This window comes from Paralichthys olivaceus, chromosome 19 (assembly GCF_024713975.1).
Source record: "Paralichthys olivaceus isolate ysfri-2021 chromosome 19, ASM2471397v2, whole genome shotgun sequence".
NCBI classification, from domain to species: Eukaryota; Metazoa; Chordata; class Actinopteri; order Pleuronectiformes; family Paralichthyidae; genus Paralichthys; species Paralichthys olivaceus.
The window spans coordinates 17,030,714-17,050,563 of record NC_091111.1 but is presented as its reverse complement, the minus strand read 5'-3'; the positions used below and the strand labels follow the sequence as shown (position 1 = coordinate 17,050,563).

The 19,850-nt window shown below is 43.6% G+C and overlaps 1 protein-coding gene across 2 annotated transcripts in view; it reads right to left on the bottom strand.

Moving 5' to 3' along the window:
- Positions 1-11,072: 11,072 nt before the first annotated feature.
- Positions 11,073-19,850, bottom strand: part of jag2b (jagged canonical Notch ligand 2b) — a 36,296-nt gene continuing 27,518 nt past the window's right edge. The window contains exons 12-25 of one of the 2 annotated variants that reach the window (XM_069515082.1): positions 18,536-18,698; positions 18,286-18,447; positions 18,013-18,126; positions 17,775-17,888; positions 17,312-17,425; positions 17,105-17,221; positions 16,739-16,766; positions 16,072-16,157; positions 15,124-15,237; positions 14,847-14,962; positions 14,426-14,674; positions 14,172-14,303; positions 13,440-13,590; positions 11,073-13,312 (exon numbers count right to left, since the gene is read on the bottom strand). In XM_069515082.1, the coding sequence (XP_069371183.1) occupies positions 12,783-13,312; positions 13,440-13,590; positions 14,172-14,303; positions 14,426-14,674; positions 14,847-14,962; positions 15,124-15,237; positions 16,072-16,157; positions 16,739-16,766; positions 17,105-17,221; positions 17,312-17,425; positions 17,775-17,888; positions 18,013-18,126; positions 18,286-18,447; positions 18,536-18,698 (2,190 nt within the window). In that variant the 3' untranslated portion in view covers positions 11,073-12,782. The remainder of the gene's footprint in view (positions 13,313-13,439; positions 13,591-14,171; positions 14,304-14,425; positions 14,675-14,846; positions 14,963-15,123; positions 15,238-16,071; positions 16,158-16,738; positions 16,767-17,104; positions 17,222-17,311; positions 17,426-17,774; positions 17,889-18,012; positions 18,127-18,285; positions 18,448-18,535; positions 18,699-19,850) is intronic. The other variant, XM_069515081.1, reaches the window with a different exon arrangement.

The window sequence follows — 19,850 nt, the reverse complement described above, 5'->3', positions numbered from 1 at the left end:
GTGAATAACCATCAAATCACAATTGTGCGTCAGTCTGAGCCCCCCCGTTTTACAGCAACAGATATGGAACTTCATGTGAATTTTTACTCTTTAGTAGTATTTTAATTTGATTTTAATTAGTAGTATTTTAATGCTGGAGCATCTTGTAACTAGTTTCCTGGTATTTTGATCATCAGTCACCGTCAACAGAACATCAGAGTCCTACTCTCGTCTGTCTCTATAACCCAGAAGAAGACGATTACAAATTCATTCTAAATTTGGAGTCAGAGTATAAAGTACCTCAAAGTTATAGTAAATAAAGCGACCACTACTTTAGTCCAGTTTTATCTCTATTCCCAAAGTCATTGTACTTCATGATACAACATCATTGACATTTCTGAATAACAGCAGGTTATCTAATGGTTTGAAAGTCGGGTTTGAGCTCAGGTTTTGTTTGAAAAGTCTAAACCCCAATAAACACGACCGGGATTCTCGATCATCGGCTGGAATGTTCTCCCTCTCTTTGATGCCTGTCCAAGGGTGACTATTTATACAGTCTGCACTTGTTGTCTGGAAAGTGGAGGCCTCTGCCGCAGCGTCGATCCCCAACTGTACACAAGCACATAAACACGGGCCGGGCTCACGACGCTGCCCTCCTTATCGACAGGAACCCAAAAGTTCCTCCAGTGGAAATGTCTTTGTTCCCCCTCGGCTGCCACACAATGAGCGCGACTCTCTGGAGTCGGCTGAAGGCACTTCGAGCGAAGGCCTTCCCTCATTCCACGCATAGCACGGCGAAGGCGCTGACCTTGGCAAGAAGCTATTAAAATTGTTCTCCAGCAAAAAAACACGTATGTGCGTTCACCTTGGCACATGAAAGCTCAGGCCTGTGTGGAGCAAAAAACATGTTTCAGGAGCGGCTTGTACCTTCAAAACAAAGGTGGGTGGAAAGACAAAGATTAATGCACGAGGACGAGAAGAGGATTTTCTATTTAAACAAGCATAGAGCGTGTATCCATCATATTGTCATCTACTGAACTGAAGAGCAGTGGTATTTTATTGGCGCGTACTGAGGTTGCTGTATATCTATCCATCGTTTACACAATATGTTGTCCACCATCATAACATAATGTTAAAATTGAAAATATTTATCTCATGTATTGTGTCTTTTGATCTATCCACCGTTTCATCCTGAGGTTCAGCAATTTACTTTTTTGTAAGCACGACTTGGGCGAAGTCAATAAATGTCAAAAACTGTGATTCACAATTATTCACAGTTTATTTTATTACACTGCGAAATAACCAGATCATCCAAATATGACAACAATCATGAATTGAAGACCTAAATCAATTTATTCATTCTTCAATCATCATCAATCTGCTTATTATTTAATATGATTGTCCACTTATCCATCACATCAACCAAATCCATCATTTATCATCTTCTCACTGACTCGTGACCAACGTCAGGACACAGTCATGACAGTTCTGACCCTCTGCAGGAACAAGTTCGAATAAACGCACAACAGATTCACCTCAGTTTCTTGAGAGTATGCACCACCCTATTTACAGTCAGCGGGACACAAATACACACACACACAAAAACACACATGGACTTTCCCTAATGACTGGCATCACGGCAGTAGTCAGTCGCTCCTCCACAGAGGATGAAATCCTGTTACAGCTGGCTTTTCATGATGCCTTTAACTGCATTACACTCCCCTCTCAAGTCTAGATCCAATTTCCCTATCAAACAAGGTAACACACACACACACACACACACACAGTGACAAGGCTGCCTCCCTTTAATGTCGTCAAAAACAAAGTGTGTTTTTCTTCCCCCTGCATCTCTAGTGGCTGCGGCTCTCTGGGTAGATGGGAACGGGAACTCAGTCAGACAGACAGACGGGGGGGGGAGAGAGAGAGAAAGTGGGTGAGTGGATAATTCACTTGACTCTGGAGGATGTTTGCATGTGTGTGTGTGTTGTCCTCATGATAATAGAAAGATGAGATAAATCCTCCTGAGTAAGGACATTTAGTCGGCCCTGCCTCATTAACGTGTTCAGGACCAGGACGTGGGTTACAGGTTATAATGAGGATGTGAATTAGACTTTAATCAGGTAGAGGGTGAGACTGTGATGAGGAAAAACACGTTCATCTGCCTTTAAAATCATCAATATTTTATATTTTGCGGAGGTTATATCGTCCCCCGTGTTTGTTTTGTCAGCAGGATTACCGATAACCGATTTCAACGAAACTTGGTAACATAGGACTGGACATAGGTCGAGAATGAACTTGTTATGTTTTGGGGCAGAACCAAACCAAGTCATAGATCCAGAATTCCTTTTCACTTTATCATGGCTACATAGTTTTCATCGATAACCCAGGGGATATTTTATTATTTCGTTTTTTCACTTTGAAGGAGATGAGGAAAGAACCCATGACATTTTGGTGTGGATCCAGATCAGAGGGCGGATCCAGGAATTCTTTCTCACTATCTTTAACATTGTGACACAGGGCGTTGTTCGGCATTTTCATTAAACTCCCACAGAATAATTCATCTTGATGAAAACAATAATAATGATCAGGCAAATTCTAGTTTTGTGTTCTTAACTTTAACCTCTTTGAACTAGTTGATTTTTCCCCTCACGGATATCAGGACTGATTTCTGGAACCATTTACAGAAACAGAACTGAACACTCAGATCCACAATAATCAACTTAAGTCTCTTCTGTACAACACAGGGTTGGAAATTCGGGGGAAGAGGAGAAGCGAGAGAAAAAATCGGCAGCTGTCATTTTTAAAGTTGGTGCCATCGGCCTCAGGTCCGATCCACAACCGCCATCTAACTCAGGCCACAGGCTGGAGGACGGCAGGGGACAGGGGAGGGGGGGACGCTCAGTTGGGGAGGAAACCAACATGGCCTCCTTGGTGGAGGTAAAAAGTCTTTAGATTAATCTATAGCACGTTCAAGGTTTTTGGATTTTAAAATATGGACAGAGTGAGATTGCGTCGAGGAGAATCAGAACAATCAGCTTTCCTGACAGCCAGTGATCTCACCCCGCCCCCCCCGTCTGTTAGAAAGGCTGCAGCGGCGACATGTTCGTCTGCAGGATAAAAGACCTTCCTTATTAAATCAGCTGTCACATCGGGCACCTTGCCAAGCGGCACATCCATCCACTTGCTATTCCCAGCTGTGCCCTTATTTCTCTACACCAACTGCCGAATCCCCGCGTGACCTCACACAACCTCAGTCAGTAAGAGGGTTTTTCTTCCTCGAGCCTCGTAATATTTCTCTATAATCTGATTGTGACTCACAGATGTTCTGGTAACGTCCCTTGTCTTGGCTATGTACACTCAAAAATCTATTAAAGGGGAAAAATGCCAATTAATGTGCATCCATGCTCGTCCACGATGCACAAGATCCCTCAAAGTCTTAATGAAAGAAAAGGATCATTGGCCTCAGAAGAATCTAATCAATTATCTTTAAATGGGAGCACCCCCCATAACTTTAAATTAGCCTTTCATTGGGTCGTTGTGATTGAATTGATTGAGGACAGATGGAGTTGACCTCTGATCAGCCGTCCTGAGGTCGCGCCCGTCAAGTGTCAAGTTGAGAGAATTGATTAAAGGATCGAGTGGGTTTCTGATTAATTGATTTTCTCTCTTCTGGAGAGTGTCCCTTTCACCTCCTCTCCATCAACACGGTGAGGAGAGACATTTAAACACTAATCAATCAGTCCCCTGCTTTTTAAAATCAGGGTCAGTTTCCAAAATTGTCTTTGATTAATCTAAATCAATAATTCAATCGATTGTTAACTTCCTTTGGGTTGATTCATTATGTATTTAATCATTACTGAGACCGAGGTAAAAATCTAAGTTGGTCTTCTATCCTGTGAATAGCTGTTTTTGAAATAGAGATCCTGAAATTCTTCATCCAGACAGAATCAGAAGACTAAGATTTTTCAAACATTATATACTTTGTCAAGTTGTGAAAGTTTGCTAAGACCAGAGCACCCCCCCTCATCTGAATGGTTAAAGAGCATTTCACTCTGTTATCCAGAGCGGCAACGATTCATCAGTTCATTTATCAAAATAAAATTACTCTATATTGATAATCAACCATTTTAAGTACATTTTAAAGAAAACACATTTAAATACAGATGTTGTCCTGTGTTGTTTATATGACAGTAAACTGAATTCATACAAGTAGATTATCTTGGGCATTGGCAAGTTTTAATTCATCCAACCTTTATTTTAACTCGAGTACATCGAGTTAGAGAGCTCGTTTTTTAAAATAAAGCCGAGAACAGAAAACAAATTCGTGACATTTTATCCGCAAAACAATCAACTGAGAAAACAAAAGTAAGCAATTTGTTATCTGACATTTTCTACATCAAGTAATTAATCATTTCATGGAGTTTACTGATTAAGAGTGATAATGACAATTATAGTTAGAGTCCTATGAAAGAATTGCCATGGTGCATTTGTCTGGACCAATAAAATGCCCTTGGGCAAGGCACCACACCTACTGTACATGCCGCAGTTCAGCTGCCCACATACTAATGATTCAGGGCAAATTATCACAGCCATTGACTCCACAGACGAGATGAAACATCAACTGTCACACCTTCTATTCCGCAGAATCACAGCTCAGCAGCTGTAAATGTTCACTTCATTTGATGGTTCATATCTCAAACACATGGCTCACCTACACTTCACATGACCCCAGGCCACATATTTCTGTGACGTGCCCAAACCGACCGAGGAATGCGAGATATTACAAAATCAGCCACACGTTATTTTCTTGGTCATGATGAAGCAAGCGTGTCAAGGCTGAGTCACACAAGGAGTGGCAATAAAGATAAAAAAAATCTGCTGAAGCTGACTAAGACGTACAGAACGCAAAGCCTCACATACAAAATGCAAAGAATCAACTCCACGAGAAAGTAATCAGGAAGATTTGTGTGATAAAAGAATAGTTACCACTCATTAAATCCCCCGTCCCTTGTTTTTAAAATTGGGATAAAGATTAAAAGAGGTGAATTCTTGTTCAAGAACACGTGCAGATGTAGAAATCATCAGAGTTCAGCAGTTATAAGTTACTACGATCCACATACATGTCTGCTCATGCAATTATACAAATGTAAAATGTCCATTACATTTTCCCCTTTTGAGCATTTTATGCTAAGCAACAATCATTGTTAGACACACTCATCATCTTGAAATTGAGGATTTCATTCTAGACGAGAGTCAGCAAATTGAATTTCACATTTAAAGTTCACTATGACCACCAATTCCACCCTTCAGGAATCTGCGTCAAGAGGTCGTTTAAATGAAAAACAATATGTGTGTATGTGCAGCAACCACTCCAGATTATGTAACACACACCTCCTTGGCTGGTGAGCATCATGTCCAAAGCCATAATCTATTGAAACAAGGGTTTGACTTGTTGTGCTTGTTTCACAGAAATTGCCACCACAGATATAAAGAATAAAACTGAACACTCACATATTCAACCATTACTGACAATAACTCCTCCATTCATTCATTCATCAGTGCTGCTCCCTTCATCTCTACCAGACAGTTTATGTACACATACTTTAAACATTGACACTTTTCCATTATGTTAAAAACTTTAACTAATACCTGTAGCTAATAAAAACCATGTGGATATTTTCAAAAGACATAAATCACCACATGAAGACATTCCACCAGTAAAACAATCCTACTGGAACCATCACACACAGGTAGCAACACAAGTACACACACAGGTAGCAACACAAGTACAGGTAGCAACACAAGTACACACACAGGTAGAAACACAAGTACACACACAGGTAGAAACACACACACACAGGTAGCAACACAAGTACACACAGAGGTAGAAACACACACACAGGTAGCAACACAAATACAGGTAGAAACACAAGTACACACACAGGTAGAAACACACACACGTAGAAACACACAAACAGGTAGAAACACACGTACACACACAGGTAGAAACACACACACAGGTAGAAACACACACACAGGTAGAAACACACACACAGGTAGAAACACACACAGGTAACCATAAACATGACTGAACAGACCCACACTGTGACTGACAATAGACATGTTAACACAAGCTGCATTTACTTACAGCTGGCGGAGAGCAGCTCTCCTCCTCTGCAGGAAGTTTCATTGTTTGGGAAAAGTTGAAAGCAAAAAAAAATAAATTAGAATATAAAATGTGGCAGTGACACAATCATTCCCCACAAACCTGAAGCCACAAGTTCAGACAGAGCGCTTTGACTTCAACTTGTTATCAAACGGTGACGGCAGCAGGTTTGTGCTGCAGAATCATTACTGTTAGAGAAGGTTAGAGGAGGAGCAGCAGCTCAGAGGAGAGAGGAGAGAGGAGGTCAGGTGGAGCGGTTTGAACCGGCCGCCATTTTGAAAAAAAGGTGCGTTGGATTTCCGCTGCAGCAGGTAGAGGAGGTCACGTGACTGCTCGTGCAGCCAGTGGCAGAGGAGGGATTCTGATTGTTCACCGAACTTTACTTTACTTCCACACTCTGAGCACAAAGTACAAATGTCATACTTTGGTACATTTAATACCACAGATTGAAGTAAATGTACAAGAGTATTATCAGAAAAAAAAAGTACTTCCCAAATAACAAAAAGTTATTTGTGAATTTTTTTTTTCAGGTGCCCCCAGGTGTACGTGCTCAGGTCGGTGGGATGAACAGAGCGGAGCCTTAATGAATGAGATTAGTAACATCTGTGTTCACCTGCTGGTTCACCATGACTCAAAATGGCTGCTGTGGAAAAACAGCTGTTATTTAATGGCAGCAGCTGACGACTCGGTCGACTGAGACGTGTATTGTCTCGGCAGTATTCCCTCTGTAATGTGGCATCAAATAATTATACTCCAGTTATCTACAAGTACTTATAACTGTATTTAAGTATTGCTCTCGTGAATGGAACACTTATATTTTTTTAAATCTCAGTGAGGCCACTTTCTGGATATAAATAAAGTTTAATATATATATATATATATATTATACGTTAAGACATAAGAGGCGTTTGAATTTATTAGTGCTGTGGTACTTTTAGAAGTAATGACTGTATGTGAATGCTATAACAAATCAAACACTAACTTTTGACTGAGACCATGTTTACCTTCATACTTCAGATCCAGCTCTGCACATTTGAATTCCGTTGTACTGTACATACTGTAACCGGTTTCCGAGGAGATCCTGGGGGTATTTCACCCTCCCCCGGTGTCACTCAGGCTGCGAGAGGTGCAAATTGACCTTGCATATCACTGTACATGGTGTTGGGTTGCACCGCACACTGTCACTTGAGCGTGTACAAACAGACATGCATGGAATATGTGGAACCAAACATAGAGAGGAAAACTACATGATGACGTCTGAAAAAAAAGCTTCAGTCTCAAGCTCACCACCTTTTCATCTAAACACGTGGACATGTGTGTGTTTTAGGGTGTTACATATTCTGGATCTTTAGGATTGTGTTTTCTTTTCCGCTTCCAAATGCTAAAGGCCAGATCCGGTCAACAAGTGCACATGTACGGCATCTTGCCCCTGGATAGATGTGTTTGCATGGTAAGTGTGTGTGTGTGTGTGTGTGTGTGTGTGTGTGTGTGTGTGTGTGTGTGTGTGGCCGAGGTATGGAAGTAGATGTATAGGCTCGCAGTTTGTTTACCCCCCTTTGACCTCTGACCTTTCAAGTGCATTTTATTTATATAGTCCTTCAGTAGCCATCCAGTTTGCATGGAAATGCATGTGGTGCACATTAAAGCATAAACAGATACGTATGCATAACAGAAGCTGTGGAAATAATGCGATGAAAGAAAGAAGAGACAAGTTTAAACACTATTTAAAATCCAGTTGCAGAACTGTTTTCATATTTTACCTGTCAACATGATGTGTCCTGTGCATTTGTACATTTATAGTTCAACATTTTTGACATCATGTCATGTTGACTCCTCTCTGGCGTCATCCATGTCACACTTGTGTATACGACATATACAAACACACACCCAAACCACACACACACACACACACCAGTTGTCCCAGAAAAGCTGCAATGGCACTGCAAGACACTCTGTTGCTCTCCCTCAACCCATTCCCTCCTGTTACTGCCCCCCCCCCCCCTCCACCTCCTGGTGCAGAGGGTACGTGTGGGGGGGTTACTGCAGCGACAAAACAGACCTGCAGTGCCAGCCATGCACAAACACACACACTCTCACACAGTCACACACACACACATGATACAGTCAGGACACTGTGGCCTGTCTCCCTGCCTCAGTCTGCCCACAGTGCCAGCTGCAGCCCACTGTCCGCCAGGACGTGCCAGCTCGATATGCTGTAAGGACTGTGTGTGTGTGTGTGTGTGTGTGTGTGTGTGTGTGTGTGTGTGTGTGTGTTAAAGGGACGAGGGGCTTAGCCTAAAATCCTGTCACCCAGCTGCCTCCGCTGTCAGATGGTCCCAAAGACCCACATCAACAGATGTACAGAGCAGCCACAGGGAGCAGAGCACACAGAAAATACAAATACCATCTCTCTGTCAGTCACTCCACTGTGACTGTGTGTGTGCACGGAAAACACACGTGCTCTGCTTAACACATTCAGATACACAGAGCAGTCGTGGCTTCTCCGTACTTTCCCCGACGAATGCATTCGGCCATTTTGCGTTCAGTAGCAAGTACTCTGTGTTTACAAATGCAGTGCACTGAGATGTCCTTGGCTCTTGTCTTGGCTTTTGTAAGGAGCCACTTTTGGAATCTGGTGTCAGTTTACTGATGCAGTCTGGGATGGCGTGGGGGGGGGGGGGTATCGACAGGCTGAAAAGGCAAACAGGCAACTTGGCATCACTCGTATACCAAGACATGATGAGAGACAAATGTGTTTTTATCTTGAGAGGCAGAGGAAGTAATACAACAGCAACACAAAGATACTAAGTTGAAATGTTTAGTTAATGACTGACGATTGAAATAAAAGTGAGCTAAAGTCAAGTCAGAATGTAAAGATAACATATGATGCAATGATTGCAAAGTCTTGGGAGGCTAATTTTGTTTTGGGTTACCAAAAAAAACGTTCCTACAGTCAATCTTGTTTCCATTTCACCTCATGTTTTTGTACAATAGGAAGAAAAGGAACGTCCTGTTGTTGTTCACCTGCACAGCTGATCCTCATCCTGCAGTCGACTCGCTCATCAACCTCAGTTTTTGACCACCGGACTCAGACGTTGGTCCTTCCACCACAATTTACCTGGTGATACTTTTGCTTCGGCCAACCTCTGCCCAACCGTGTCTTTGTGCTGGGGCCCCCATCCTATGTGAGAGTTGTGATATTGTACAAATACACATAAAGAAATTCAGACATGAAGCATTTGTGCAAAAACAAAATGCAGTACTTCGATATGAAAGAAGTGCATTTGGCACCTGCCTCCCCCGAGGACCACCGTCCCCTTAGATTCAATCAGGTTGCACCAAACGTCACACGCTCATCGACATCAGTCCTCAAAGCAACATCGACATCTCTGTATTATTTCTTGAGAAATTCATAATTCATTTACTTCTTGCTGACTAACAGCAAGATTTTACCGTCATCCATATATGACTCCATCCATAAACGTTATCAGCTCCTTTTCCACTTCCACAAAACTGTGTAAGTCGATCCGGCCTTTCCGACAACACACGTTCCCATTAGCTCCAGCCACGGGCACCCATGGGAGTCAGTGGGGGTGGTGGTTGTGCCACTCCGCCCAGCATCATAACATTACTCATGAAACATTCACATCTTTATGTGACCAGGGCGATCAGGCCAGCCTCTCATTGGTGGAGACCGGATCGGCCCAGAACAGGAGATGAGGTTCTATTGGTGTGGCCGGAGCCGGAGCGATGGCAGCACTGCGAGGAGGCTGGTGAGGAGATTGGAGCGATCGATCGACACACAGATGAGGGCAAGTGCTGCAGGGTTTCAGACCTCTGGTGCAAATGACGTTAGAGGTTGAAGCTTTATCTTATTTGCAGAGAACACAGGAAAGTTTCTGAGCAGAGTTAATGTGTTTACAACACTGAGCTGAGCTAAATGTATCATTTTTATTATCTATTTTCTGAAGAGCAGCACAGTTTAGGGTTCAGTATCTTTCCTAATGACACTGTGGCATGTGACTCTGATTGAACTGCCCACCCTCAGGTTTGAGGACAACTCTCTCTACCACCCAATAGATAGGGTTCATGTAATATACAAAGTTTTAACAATAGTAATTATAGGAGAGCAAAGCAAATCAGTTGGTCTGCAGCATTTTATTTATTTTTTATTCAAACCATGACAATGAACATTCTCTTACCTTGTAGATTTTGTGCCTAAACTTGACCAAACCAGGGCCGATTCCACAACCATAACCAGGTGCTTATCATTACCATGGCAATAAATAGGCCACAACCAATAAGGTAGAGACGATAAACTTCTAGGATCATTTAGGTTGGACGACTTGTGGATTTGTATACGTCGACGAAACTCCTGTGTGAAGGCTGCGTGGGGTGTTGGAAAGCTCCGGCACAGACACATGAACCTTTATCAAACCAAGTATTACAAGCTCGATCAAGATGTGTCAAAACTGCTTTAATAAATAACTGGGATGATTATTTAGAACAATTAAACATCCACTAAAAGAATGGAAACTTGTGTTTTCTCGCTTTGTACAAAATTAACTTACGTCCCTTGAAGAATAAAATGTATACAATATGCATTATTCAGCTTTTTAACACCAGTAGTGATGCATCTTTAATTCTTTATTTTGCCGTGTCCCATTTACAGAAAAAACATGGCGTTTTGAGACAAAGACGTGATGTGAAAAGGGGTAAAACTTTGTAATTTAGATCTGAGTTGGTAACTTAAAAAAAACAAAAAAAACAACACACATTTGCATTGTCGCAAAATGAAATTCACCATCAGCAAATATTGTTCCCTTCATTTAAGCCTTTCAACCAAACATGAGGCCAAATGGCTGATGTCCACATTTGACCTACTGACGTCCACACTCATGACACTCAAGAGTCACGGTGGACTTTCTTTTTTTTTTTTGTTTTTTACTTTTTAATCCTCCTTCAGTGTTTTATTCCAGAGATCTCATGATAGTGGAGTGAGAGCATTTGACTCAGGCGAATAAAACACGCCACAGTACACCACACAATTTTTTTAAAGAATTACTTTTCCTTAATAAAGAAAACAAACCAACATAAAAAGATGACCATCGATTACACAAATAATGCGTTACTCATTACATTAAGGCACCTGAAACTAAAGGGTTTGTGACGGGTTTAGAAATGGTTGGAAGTGTTTGCGGGGTAAAGAACTTTAAGGCTTTTTTTTAACGCCGCCTATTGAAAGCAAATCCTGGTCCTGAACAACCACAGACAAGGAACCGGTAAGAAATGACTTGTGAGCTATGACCGGGTCGTAAAATGTTTTCAGAGAGAAGAAACAAATAGCTATTTTACAGCCTGATAATGTTTATTCTATGAAAAGAGCGTCACTATGAATCCAAAAACCATCAATGATTTATTGCATTAACTATAAAGCAGTAAAAGAATCTGTTGACGGGTCAGAAAAAAGAAAATACATCCCAAAATAACAAACCATTTATAAACCCTTCAGAAATTCCTTCATCGGTGGTACCTCATTGTAAAGGTCCTTAACTGTGGGACTGGATATGAAGTGTTATAAAACCTGCCTATTTCGACTGGCATAAATAAAAGGAATGGCATTGTAAAAAAAATAAAAATAATATTAATTATAATAATAATAACAATAATAATAATAAAAATGTGTGACTTGTCTTTAAGTTACTTATTTCAAATATACACAGCGACTCCTTTAGTATTTACACATATGTACAGAGTATTCATTTCTGTTTTGATCAAATACCTTGAATGGCGTTGCTGTGAAATTGAACTCTCTAAATGTACACTTATATCCCTTTGAGATTTGAGAACGAGGAGGTCAAACTGGGCAGCGCGACTCGGAGCCTCGACACAGCTCTTAGAAAGGCACTTGCTACCAACTCAAATACTGCAGAAAATCCTCAAACAGAGCTTTCAGCCAAGACGACTGAGAGACAGGAGCAAAATAAAACAAAACAATGGAAGGCCACATAGTAGGCACTGGGGTTTCTGTCCCCTCTCCCCTCCAGGCCAAGTGTTTTGGTAAGGCTGGCGCATGACGGCCACAGGTGGATCAGTGGGCGAAGCCGGACAGAGACTGGAAGGTTTCCTCTGTTGCTGCGACTGCAACAGGACATTTCCCTCTAAACCCTTCCTTTACCGTCCCTTTAACGTGCATCTGTCCCCAGACACAGACACTGAACAGGAGCCCGCTGACAATTCAACAAAATCATAATCTGTAAACAAAACAAAAAAAAAACCTTTATACAAGTTGTTTTTTCTCCTTTTTCTTGATTCATCGTTTCTTAAATGGTACAAATCCATAAACAAAAATTGCAGAGAGCTTCTTTTGCCTCCTGAAACAAACGTTAACATTTCAGCTCCTTCTGTACATAATCAAAGAAAAATAAGCGAACAGAAGCAAAAAAGGTTGTTCACTGTGCTCTAGCCTCCTGAATCAAAAATCGTTTCAGGTGACAGTGACGAAAACATCAAAACAAAGAATGGCTTATTAAAACACAAAGCCTCTTTTTCTCTCCAAAAGTAGTCTGAAAATAAGAAGAGCTGCTGGCTCGCAGCTTCTCTCGCTTGCACACTGCGAGTCCTTGGTTTAAATGTCTTATACACAGTGGTCTCTGAGGTCTTTCTGACCAGTCAAGACGGCACTGACATTTTTCCAGCGGTTGTCTTTGGGGCTGTAGCCTGGGGTCCGGTGAGGCGCTTTGAGGGATGAACTGGAGCTGTGCAGAGTACAGATCACACCCCCACTGGACTGCTCTGCAGTCTTAGAGTACTTATAAACTGGCTGCTTCCCCGCCTCTGCTCCACCACACTCCTCCTCGAGCTCAAGCTCGCCCTCCGTCTCCTCCTCCTCCTCCCCTTCATCACACGTCCGATAAGAAGGACCCATGAGCTTTTTGCGCTCCTGCTCAGCCTCCCTGTTGCTCTCTTTCAGCTGCTGCTGCTGCTGATGCGCACGTCCCACGACAATCCGGAGCGGCTCCCACTGGTTGTTCACGTTGTCCTCTGCAGCAGATCGCATGTTCCTCTCACGTTCTTTTCTCCGTTTGCGTGTCCACCAAACGCATACAATGATGCAGACGAGGCAGAGCAGGAAGAAGACGACACAGAGTGAAGGCACCAGGTAATCTGTGGACACCCGGAGGCACAAAGAGGAAAATTAAAGAAAACTGCAGAGAAATCAGTGGATTGATCAGGAACTAAAAAGAGGCCCATGACAAACCCTTGTGGGACACCTTTGTTAATTATTACTCACCCACTGAGGGGGGCATGACCTGCGTTTCCACTTTGACCTCAGTGACAGCCAGCATTATACTGCTGTTGTGTCGCCTCGACAAGGTGCCTTCTATGGCGCTGGCAACCTTCTGGATCATACTGAGGTCCTGTAGATCTTCTGGCTGGAAAGACTGAGAAACAAACCAGAGAACATGTAAGAGATTAGGCACAATAACCAGGAACAAGCACTCTGCGTCTTTTTATTCACTGCAATGTGTCAAAAGAGTCCAAAGTATGTATGATTAAGTCATGTATTAATAGTAAAAAGTCTTTCGGGACAAAACTGAGACACAAAGGAAGCAGTCACTGAAAGTTCAATAAAAGAATAAGTTCATTTGTTTTCTTGTATCTTGAGAAAGAGAGTGGATTTAAACCTCTTTTCTAGAATAACAAAACATCCCTTAAACCTGATTCTGCCCATTTTACCCACACTTCCAGCAAACTGACTGACTAAGTTGATCTCTTACAACAGGTTGTGTGAGCGAATGTAGGCCTGAATGTCTTGAACAAGAGACCAAAGAGCAGCAGATGTTTGGGCATTTGGATCCCAACCAACTAAATGTGTGCCGGCCAGAACTGGGGGAAAGAACTAACGACCTCCAACACTGTGTCTGAGCTGAAATTAGGTGATTTAAATTATACTGCACAAAGTAGGGAACTGTACAATGTACAAACTGATTTGTCTGAATCAACGTTTGGATCTTTCACTTACTATCGCCACCTCTACAGCGTCCGGATTCGAATGAGAGACGTCACAGAGCAGGAGAAGCGCGTGGTCCTTTGCCAAACTTCGGAGGCTTGAAAGATACCTCAGCTCATAGCAGATATTCTCTACAGTTGTTCCCTGCACATGCAAACAAACGCACACTGATCAGCAACGATACAAAAAAAAAAAGAAAAACACAACTTGGAAATCAAGACTGAGCATCTGAAACAGGAAATGTCATTAGAGGAGACGTGACTCACTGGTGGTACTTTGTCTCTGTTGAAAACAAGTGTTATCCGGACACAGCTGTTGTCCAAATGCCCGCTGTTCGGCTGGCACTTGGTGGTTACTTGTGGGGGTGAGGGTCTGGCCATGGAGCAAACCCCCCATTGATGGCAAGGGGGGGAGAAGCAAGTGAGGTAGCTGTGCTTTAAACACTCCCGTCCAGCAGGGCAGGACTGCTGCTGGCCCGACGACTGGAGCAGGCACGGGCGACGACCACACAGCACCTGGAGTCACAGGATCAAAACGTAAACCCACAAAGCATTATACTATGACTACCACTCATTTGTGGATTTCAGCCCCGAGCACTGTCATAGCTAGTTTATTTGACTGGGTGTGGAGAGAACCAGGTTGGTGTCTCAGTAAAGAATAACTGATATTTAACTGCGGCCATGTTACCTTTGTGCAGTCCACTTTGCCGTTGATGCAGTGACAGTTGTTGCACTCCTCCTCCCAGCGGCTGCCATGCGGAAACTGCAGCCCGGCGTAGTGACAAGTCTTCCCAATACCAATGACTAAACACACACACAGGCATAGAGAGAGACATGTTTTAACAGGACGTCTACAGTCTCACAGTGTCTCAATGACCTGAAGACAAACTTTGAGGACATTAACTACAAGATGAGCGAGTTACGTCTCCAATCATTAATCCAAAGCGACAAAAAAAGCTGTTTACACTCTTGACATCTGGCTCCCGTTCGACCGAGCGGACAGATGCATCGGAAACCGTTGATCTCGTCCACACACGTGGCTCCGTAGGCACAGGGTGAAGACTGGCACTCGTTTATGTCTGTGAAGGGAAGAGAACAGAACGTCACCTTCCACTGCTAGCATGACCGGGAGGTAACCACTTCTCACGACCCCCTGCCGCTTGTATAAGTTCATGACATGCAAGCAGTTTGACCAGACGAGAGGGTTGAGGATTGGTTGAGCAGGCTCAAGAAAAACTGCAAAAATTCGAAAAAGCCACAAAGAATAAGATAAATTTGGACGAGCTCATGAGCTATTTTGTCAATTGACTCATTAATTTATTTTATGAGCCCCTGGGTCAAGACCAAAAAAACAGTCTGGGCAAAATAAATCCCATAAAATGTCATATCAGGATCAATGGGTAAATAGTGCCCATGTTTAATCATCAACCTCTCCGTTATAAGACCGGCTCTTTGAAGGACGAACAATCGTTTGTGCCTTCCGACCAAAAAATCTTTTGAGACGCCGACCATTGTCATCCAGATTCACATGAGCACAGCCTGGATGAGAATTCTCAAATTCAAGCCTGACAGCAAAGGTGAACGCTATCCGGCCCAAACAAAGGAGCAGAGAAGAAGAATTTCAGGGTCACTGGGTAATTTGTCCTCGGTGTGTGTTTGTGTGACTGTGAGAGTATGGAGGAGGGACGACCTCTGACCCCTGAGGCGTTTAAGGACCAGGAAAAAGGGAGAGGGCGGCGCCCCGGTCCTGCATTTAGGTGTCAATGTGTCCATCTCCTCCTCATCCACCCTTTTTCTTGGTTCCTTCCTCGATCCCTCCATCCTCCTCATCATCATACTTGGTGCCATGACTACTTTAGGGAGTTTGGGGATGGGGGGGGGTTTGTATATAGCTCCATGTTGTCACTACTCACTGATTCTGCAGTCAGGTCCGGCGAAACCAGGAGCGCACTCGCACCTGAACCAGTTGACTCCGTCTACGCAGATACCGCCATTGTAACTGTGAAAGAAAAGGAAATTAAAAAAGCGATTAGACGAAGCCGCACAAGAGCCACATCCTCTCCTGCTGCAACAAAGCCACACCGTGTGTGCGTGTGTGTGTGTGTGTGTGTGTGTGTGTGTGTGTGTGATGATGATGATGATGGTGGTGGTGGTGGTGGGGGTCACGCGGCTCAATTCAACTCATCAATACCAGCCTCCACCTTTCAGATGCTAATAGGCGTGTCCAGTTCCTCCCCTCCTGCCTCTCCTCCAGTCCTCCTCAAAGCCCACCCCCCTCCAGGTTGCACGGGAAGAATGGGATACGTACCCCCCCCCTCTCTCATACCCGACATTCCTCCCCCCCACCTGCATTCACTACACAACCAACCCCAAAATCTCTCTCTCTCCGTCCTATTCAGTATACGAGCCCCCTCCTCTCTTTGAGGCTTGATTTAAGCACAACTTCCAGAGCTGTTAGCCCTTCACCCCTCCTTCATGCTCGGCCTGAGTGAAGTGTGGAGACGATGGAGGCAAGAATATGGATTTTTTTGGGGGGTGTGTGTGTGTGTGTGTGTGTGTGTGTGTGTGTGTGGTACATACCATGGATGAGGGTTGCAGTCGTTTGTATCTGTTAAAGACAAGAAATGAAATAAATCTTCAGTCAGATTATTTCTGCTTCATTTGATAAAGAAAAAAATTCAGGAGAAAATATTTACTGTTTGGCCTTTGTCACTTTTTAAAATTCCCTCTGTATAGATAATACATGTTATTTAAATATTCGTCAAGCAACGTGTATTGTTAATCACTCGACATATACATAAATAAATACACTTCCTTGACCTACTTGAGATTCTATGTGACGTTTAACAACAAAACACAGTGTGTGTCGTCCTTAAGTTGATAACAAGCTCAATGCAGCTGAAAGAATAGTTATTTTTGTGTTAGCTGTGTGCAAAAGGAACTGACTCTGGCCACAGGTGGGTCCCTCCCAGCCGTCTTTGCAGATGCAGGTGAAGGTGTCTCCTCCTCCCACGCAGGTTCCACCGTTGGAACACGGGCTGGAGGCGCATGTGCTGTTCTTGGCTGTGGGAGGACAGAGGATGAGGATCAGATCAGACGGTTTAAAAACTTTACTTTGCGTTTCGAAAAAACACGTGATCCCTGAAGCCTCACCTGTGTTGCAGGTGTTCCCCCCCCACCCGGGTGGACACGCGCAGCGGAAGGCATCTCCGTGGTCGTAGCAGGTGCCTCCATTACTGCAGGTGGTGGCGTCGCATTGGCTCTCGCCTGGCGGGGAAAACAAACGCTCAGATCACAACTAAGAAGCCTCCTAATTTACTACAGTGGCGCCAGATGATGACAAAAGCACAAGATGGCGGCTCCCATATTTTGGCCTCATTTTCATGAAAAGGGAGGAAGTGCAGACGCGTCCATCTCTATTGTACCAACACCCCGACACCATTCCACACATGACTGACTTTTAGTGGCATCGGTAACAGAGGATATTTCTTGTGATCCAACATGTCGAGGTCATGCTTCAGTCGTCAAAACAAACAGAGACGACACGTTGGGGTTTGGGGCCGCAGCAAAGTATGAACATAAACACACACGTTAACACAGAGTTGACATAACTCACGGGAATGGCAGGTCTTGCCCTTCCAGTTGTCGGCACACTCGCAGTAGAAGTCGTTCACCAGGTCGACGCAGCGGCCGCTGTTCTTGCAGGGGTTGTGTCGGCACTCGTTGACGTCTGACGGTGAAGGAAGATGCACACGGTGTAAATATTACTACGTTTTTATTCAGGGAACAGAGCAGAGCGAGGTCTGCACCACACGTGCTGCAAAGACACGGTCAGAGACGAATCACGAACTTACTGTGGTCGCAGAGTCGACCCTCCCAGCCGTCAGGACAGAAGCACTGGAAGGAGTTCACCCCATCGATGCAGGTTCCTCCGTTTCCACAAGGGCTGTCGATGCAGTCGTTGATATCTAGAAGAGAGAGAGAGGGAGAGATTTGACAGAATTAGATAAATACACTGAGAAGATGTGAAGGTAAGAAATTCTGTCAATAACATTTTACAAGTAAAAGACGAAATTAGTTAGAGTTTTAAGCTCAGGTGTTGGTCTGATGTTAAAATCTCGTCTTACTCTCGTGGCAGTACATGCCGCTGAAGCCCGGGTCACAGGCGCAGGTGAAGTTTCCCCCTGGTTGGCTGAGGCATCGGCCTCGTGGACCACAGACGTTGGAGGAGATGTGTCGCACTCCAGCCGAGTCGTTGGTCGCTACGGCAACGGTGCAGCTGTCAATCGCTGCGAGGAAGAAAAGACACGGATGGGTTTCAATACTTTTCTTCAGAACAAAGCAGTAGTTTAGGTTTCTGCACAGGTTTCCCGTCACCTTGACACGGGACGGTCTTGCAGTTCTCTTTGAGCCGCTCGCAGGTTTTCCCCTCGTAGTCCTCTGGACAGGCGCAGTAGAAGTCCTGATAGATGCTGTGACACTGGGCCTCGTTCTTACAAGGGTTCGGATCACAAGCGTCAGAGGGGGACCAGCTGGGGATCTGTGGAAACCATGAAGAGGCAATTTAAAAAATAAAATTCCAAAAAATCAATTACAATAAATAATTTAAGGTGTTAACAAACGATTGAATTCGCGTGTGTGATGTGAAAAGTGTTGATTACAATGATAAACGTTTTAGCATCTTTCAGTTTATTGGTTTTGGTCGTACTTCCTATAATTTTAACAACGTTTCCCAGCACCAGCACTTTCAGACAGGCGCTGAACTCCAGACGTTGTCAGTTACACTGAGCAAACATAACTTTAGTAAAATGGCTTATTTAGACAATTAAGCAAGTGAAGCCAAATGAGTGTTGGAGAAATGAGAGCTAAAGTCTGCGTAGGTGAGCGGCTTAGCTCGGATCAAGCCACCGCTGCCGCTCGGAACAAAACGAAAGAGCAAAGTAAGCCTCAGAAACATTCACTAAGCTCATCAAGGGGATCCACGCTTTTGGTTTCACATCTTCGTCCTGCGTAAGCTTGAAAGATTATTCTGAGACAGACGCCTCATGGAGGAGAGGGATAGAGAAAGTGAGCGGGCGAGAGGACGATAACCCACCGTGAGGGCAAATATTGACTCGAGTCCAACATCACGCCGAGTGAATGTAATAAAGATAAATCATCCGTCATACCACCACGACACTAAGAACCGATCTGGAGGCCATAGTGACCTATTTTGTCTTTTCCAAATGCTGCAATAGAGAAGTCAGAGTGAAAATCTCTCAGTTTGTGTAAACAGAAGCTTACAGGGTATAAACTGTGGGGTGCACCCCTTCACCATTTAAGGTGCTGAACGGTGCAGTTAGAGGAGGACAACAGTCTGAGGTCGCAGTTTATTTTACCCCAACTGTCGGAGAAAGTTGTTATTCATTCTTTACCGTCTGCATGTGTGTGGTCTGAGGATCATCTCTGAGGACGAGTGTCTATAAATATTCAGCAGTCGCTGGTCACGCTGACATTTTGAACGGTAACAAGACAAAAATCCTAGAATGTACATTTGGGATGGGCCACAAATACATTGATGTTTGAGTGTACCACTAATAATGGAGATTTAAAACTAGATAGATTATTGTATGGCCAAAAATATCAAGATAAAAATGTTCGAAGATTTTTGCTCCTGTTTTTAAAATCTTCATGAACAGAGAATGACAAACAT